This window comes from Glycine max, chromosome 20 (assembly GCF_000004515.6).
Source record: "Glycine max cultivar Williams 82 chromosome 20, Glycine_max_v4.0, whole genome shotgun sequence".
Lineage (NCBI taxonomy): Eukaryota > Viridiplantae > Streptophyta > Magnoliopsida > Fabales > Fabaceae > Glycine > Glycine max.
This window is the reverse complement of record NC_038256.2, coordinates 24,951,128-24,956,922: the sequence shown is the minus strand read 5'-3', so window position 1 is coordinate 24,956,922 and position 5,795 is coordinate 24,951,128. Positions and strand designations below refer to the sequence as shown.

At 33.4% G+C, this 5,795-nt stretch overlaps 1 protein-coding gene across 1 annotated transcript; it reads right to left on the bottom strand.

Annotated features, from left to right (window-relative positions):
- Window positions 1-1,831: 1,831 nt before the first annotated feature.
- LOC100817719 (zinc-finger homeodomain protein 1) lies at window positions 1,832-4,934 on the bottom strand. The gene is made up of 4 exons (XM_003556821.5): window positions 4,178-4,934; window positions 2,397-2,593; window positions 2,059-2,312; window positions 1,832-1,970 (listed from the first exon to the last, which is right to left on the bottom strand). The coding sequence occupies exons 1-4, from the start codon at window positions 4,914-4,916 to the stop codon at window positions 1,832-1,834; spliced, it is 1,329 nt and encodes a 442-aa protein (XP_003556869.2). The 5' UTR covers window positions 4,917-4,934.
- Window positions 4,935-5,795: the final 861 nt, after the last annotated feature.

The following is a 5,795-nucleotide window of genomic DNA, read 5'->3' as shown; positions in this document are numbered from 1 at the left end:
ACTTTTTGTTAAAGATAGGTAATAAATACTTAGTACTCCCATTTTGTGTATTTAATAATCATTTCCTCTTAATTTCAGGTTAATTAGACAAGTTTGTGATGTTCGCTGAGTGAGGGCTAATCCCGCTAAGCGCACCACTTGAGTCCATCCGCTAAGCGAAAAGACGTGCGCTATGCCGAAATTCACTAATGCGCGCTAAGCGAGCCAAAGTTGCGCTAAGCACGCAAGCACCAACAAGACCACCTATTTAAGCTTGAAATCAGAAATGGAGAGGGAGTTTGGGAAATTCTCAAAGCTTTTGCATGTTTAGAGATTTCTAGAGAGAGAAAGGTCTATGTTCCAAAGAGTTTTGAGAGCTTTTGCTGTGAGGAGACTGACAAAGAACTGAGCGAGAAGAGGAAGCCATCCTGAGAGCATGAGATGAGTCTGTGAGTGATTATGAGGTTCTAGAGGTGGAGGAGACATCCCCACTACTTGTATTTCTTCAATCCTTCATTTTTATCTTCTCTTTGTTGTAAAGGAAGCTTCCCAGATATGGAGAGCTAAATCCTTTGTTGGTTCTTCCTTGTAGTTACTTGATGTAAATACTTGTATATCTATTTAATGATGTTTTATGTGTTCTCTGTGCTATCAGTACATCATTTTAGTGTGCTTTTGCCTTGATCACGTAGATGCATGCTTTGTTAGGATCATTCAACAGTGGAAACTGGTCTGATTCTTAGAACATGATAGGACAGGGCTAGTTTATCGTATTATCACGAGGGATCGAGGTACGGTAACCTAATTTTTTGTATGTTTGTCTTAATGCGGTTTTGGTCTAGTTTAGTCCAACAAAAGGAATCTGAGGACGATTCTTGATCAGGATTAGGCTAGACTATCATGAGGAATCGAGGTTTAGCATTTCAGGAGACACCATAGAACACATGAGCATTGTTAAGTATAGACTATCCTTTTAACATCAGGCACCTAATAGGAAGATCAACGTGTTGTCTACTTGTCTTTACATATCATTACTCACGTGATTTTCTTTTTAATAGTTAGTTTACATACTTGTGCATAGTTGACACATCATTTTTCATACTAGACACCTATTAACTGAATATAGCTTTACCAAGTAACACAAGTTCCCCGAGATTTCGATACTCAATTCTTACCATTTTATACTACTTGCGCGATCCGGTGCACTTGCTGGGTTCGAACAGCCATCACCAAACCACTACAAATAATCAAATATACAAATTAGTCATGTACACGTAAAAAAGTTGCAAAGCCATAGTCAACTAATTATTTTCTAGGAAAATTAAATATACTATGCTCTAATCATTCTTCAAATCCCCGCTTACTATGTTCCACATCCAATGCATGACATAATAGCCACACTCATACCCTCCGCTTTGAACATGAGTCTACATTCAACATGAAAAATAAAGACATCATACAATTACGAAGTTACAAAAGATGACCAGTGAAAAAAAACATTCATGAAATGACTAACCTTTACTTCAATCCACTAAGTTACAACTTTATCAATTTGACCATCCAAAGTAGTCTTTAATGTCTTCATCGCACTGCTTACAACAAAACATGAATGTATATTCGAGGACAATTTTTTTCCATCGACGTTTATAATACATTAAATGAGTTATAAAATAATATTTAACTTGTTAACTACAACTTTGATATGAATATCAGGCTTCGTAGGACATAAAACAAGCAGCTGCCAATGGGCTTTGAATTCGAAAATAATTATGTATGTAAAATACAAATGAGAATAATTCAAGCATTTCATAAATTTCACTTATTGATTCAAGTAAGCTCCTAGGTAGACCTTTCATTGGGATTCCTTAACCCATGTTTCAATGTACTGTTGACATTCAGCATGTCTCTCCTTTGCATTGTGTATGGACTGAGGCTCAAGGAATCCATAGACCGAACCATGACCCAAGCTTGAACTCCACTCATCCATAAACCTATTTGGAACATTTGGAATGGAAAATTGATAATCATGTATATCATAACGAATGTTAATTATTAGTCAATGATATCGAATGGACTTACATCATCCACAACTGTAGTATAGCTATGTTCAAACATTTGTCACCTGATATTATTTCATTTACATAAGAATATGTTAAGAAGAAGGATGCATCCACATTTGGAATCCCGAATTTAGTCCCATCCCACAACAACTCAATAGGCTTCTCGTAAATGTCATATAAGGTTCTAATCAACTGACGCAATGGATCATCTGTAGCAACATTATTCAACCTTTCAATTGGTTCGAATACTTTCGATGGAGTAAGACGTGAATCCTATATGCAGATGAAAAGATAAATTGAACTAATTTATATGAATCTACGATTGTGTTAATTCATGTTAAAGAAAATCAAAATTACCTCATGTGATACACATTTCCCAAGATTTGCCGGCCATGCCAAGAATATGTCGTGGGCCTGCCTCACATACTGAATTTTTGATGTGGGAAACGACACTTGAGCGTCACCGTCAAAAACTTTATCTACACTCACCCTTACCACATCATCTGCATAAGTCACGTTGTGTATGGTAGACCCAATGCCAATATTTTTTTTATCTATATTACAATAAATAACATGAATATGTTAATATAAAAAAAATATTCTCACTAAATCACAAACATCATTTTAAAAGATAAATATAATATATAATAAAAATAAAAATTATATAAATATACATATTCTAATTTATGTCAAAATATAATTTAATCTTATATATTATATTTTAAAAATAATATATGACATTATAAAAATATTATAAATTAAAAAATAGAAAAAATTTGAATTTTGAACTATTTTCACATAAAACCTATATTAATAATATATTTTGCACCAAATATTTAAATGAACACTTAGGTGTAGTGATAAAGGAGTGTTTTTCTCACTCCAGGAACCATGATTTTAGTCCTTCCTCAAGCATTAAAATCAGTTTTGGGGACTTAGATAATAAATTAAAAATAAGAAAAATTTGGTGAAATAGACAAAATAGGAGGACAAATTTTACAATTAAACCTATAACCTAACATAACATTTTTAATCAATTAACATAACAATGGCTCTAATACTCCTATGAACTTTTGTTTTCGATGAAAATTATCTTATATTCTCTAGAATGTATTCTAAAAAGTATTTTTTTTTTTGCATATTACTGATTTCAGAAAATGTTATAATTTCCTTTTTTTTTACCATGTTTTCCTACATTTCTATTCCCATGGGGATCATATATTTATTATTTGGTTCAAAACAATCAATCACAAATATTTTTTTATTGACTTCCATATTTAATCTTTATAAGGATTTAGTAACCGAATGAGAGTCTTTTATTATTATTATTAATATATAACGTAGTGTGTTGTGTCTTACATAGGTATTAAATTCATATTTTATAATTATAGGATTAATTATTTTATATTATTTTGAATTTTAACATATTATTAATTATTTAATTTAATTTCACTAAATATATGTTAATAAATGTGTCAAGAAATATTTAAATATATTTTTATACACATTTATTTTTTTATTTGTCTACAATCTTAGTATTTTTTTTCTTGCATGATATGAACAATCAATTGTACGTGTTGGCTCTTTCCTATGTCTTTCTCTTCTCATTAAGGTGTGACATAAAAAAAAAGGTATTTTTTCAATTTATCTTTCGGATTTAATTGTGATATTTTTTCATGCATATTTGACGTAATTAGTTCTCTTTTTTTTTCTTGCAAATTATACATTCGAAAAGATTCTAACATTTTTTTTAATCTTTTGGCATCTACAGTTGCAACAAAAGGTTACTCTTTAATGATGTGTCTAGAACATCCTATTGAAATGCCAAAATATCCAAACACTGAATGTTCGTTGGAGGAAAATGTTAAATGACATGAAAATAAACCATGTTATAAAAGTGCAGAGATTGGAAACAAAAGTACAAATTACGATTAGTGCATAAGTACTTATATTCTTAAAGCACAAATTTATCTCAACCTTGAACAGTTGTGTTGATTTTGGATTGTAAAGAGAGCATGACAATGAAACAATTAGAGGCGAATGGTGGTTGCTATTATGGTAACTTAAAACAGAGAAACATATATATAGAGAGAGAGGTAACGAGGCTGGATTTTTTTTTTCTGTCTAGAGCTTCTTACTTAAGGTGTGCTTGTTGTTGTGCACCCACACCTTAAGCACACGAGGTTGGATGCTAGTTTGGGCACAAAACTCCTGCACGACACTCTCATCGTGCTTCAGAATCCTCCAGCCAAGCTTTTCTGCAAAGGCCAACATCTTCCCCTTTTGCTCTTGGGTGAACCTAGTCCTGAAACGCTTCTTGCTGGACCCGCCATGAGGAGTGGCACCACTCGTTGGGTCTGACACTGCTTCCATGTCCTCCCTCGAGGACTGGGCCCCACCACTGCCCCTTGACCTGGAAGGGAGTGCCAGTGTGGTGCATTGTTGCCCTTGCACATGGGGGTAGCCCACCTGCTCCCCATAGTACGCTGCCAACGGCAACGGCGAGTGGCGGTGGTAAGGCACCAGGTAGGTGTCATTGGGGGTCTCCTTACGATGGAAGTTTCGGTGGCAGTTGCACACTAGGCATTTTAGCGCATCCAGGGTTCCCTCCTCGCCTAGAGGCAAGAACTTGATGCATCCATCAAGTGTGTGGACGCCAGTTTTGATGGTGTGGTTCTTAAGGCACTCATGATACTTCTCATTGTCATTTTTTTGAGCCAGGGTGGGTGGTGTTGGGGTCATTGGAATCACCACTGGTATCGCCGCCGCCACTGGCTCCTCTTCGCCTTGACTTGAGGGCGGTATTCCAAAGTCATTGTAACTCGTTGTTGCTGCAAGCATCCTCAAATCAGTTTCCTCATGTTGCTTAAACTCCATTTTGGAAATATGAGAAGAATTCTGGCTTCAAAGTTGTGATAGCTAAGGGTGGTGGATGATTGAGCATATAAGGAAGCGCTGAAGAGGAAACAAACAAGAAGTGTTGAATGAACTCTCTTTCTCTCTCTCAAATAATAGTTTCAGTTTCATACACTTTTTTTTCTGCTTCTCTATTTTCTCCCTGATCCCCCAACCCTCACGACTCTTAATTCTTTATCCTTGTACTAAATCCAATTACCTCGGTAATTTTTTATTAGTTTTTTTTATTTTTATAGAAACATTAATGTTTGTTTGAGGAGACTAAATTTCTTATCGGTGGAAAACATTAATCTGGGATCATTATTGCTTATAATACTAATTGATAATAGCAAACAAAAACTAATCCAGTCGTTTAAAATCATATCCTACAAGATTGTAAATTTAAATCTGACTGTCAATGAAGACTTTATTAATAAATATTTTTCAAGTAATTTTGTAATTATAATACAATTGAAATATATGTCATTATGATTGATGTCGACACATCTTATAACACATTTCTTGTAACATGCTTCCTCCATTTTCAAAATAATTGACACTTGAAGTTTTTTCATACAAATTAAGAAAAAAAATTATATATTAATGAGAAAATCGATAATTGATATTATATTTATATGCTCAACAAACAATGAATATGCTAGAATATTAATAATTAATTTTCTCCTATGATTGAAATGACTTATTTTACTTTATATTCACTTTCAAATCTTTTTTTCTTTTTATGATTATGTAGTACATATAACTTAATTTAAACAAGCAAATTATTCTAACTAAGCAATGTATTTTTTATAACCATCGTAGTTAGATCTTTGGTTCTTTCATGATTAATGGCACTTAAAT

What these genes read in the sequence shown, in the direction of transcription:
- LOC100817719 (XM_003556821.5), bottom strand. Translation starts at nt 4,916, where the DNA reads ATGGAGTTTAAGCAACATGAGGAAACTGATTTGAGGATGCTTGCAGCA. An exon ending in GGAAATGTGTATCACATGAG is followed by an intron (nt 2,313 to 2,396) that starts GTAATTTTGATT and finishes ATCTGCATATAG; the next exon opens with GATTCACGTCTTACTCCATC. An exon ending in ATACTACAGTTGTGGATGAT is followed by an intron (nt 1,971 to 2,058) that starts GTAAGTCCATTC and finishes TGTTCCAAATAG; the next exon opens with GTTTATGGATGAGTGGAGTT.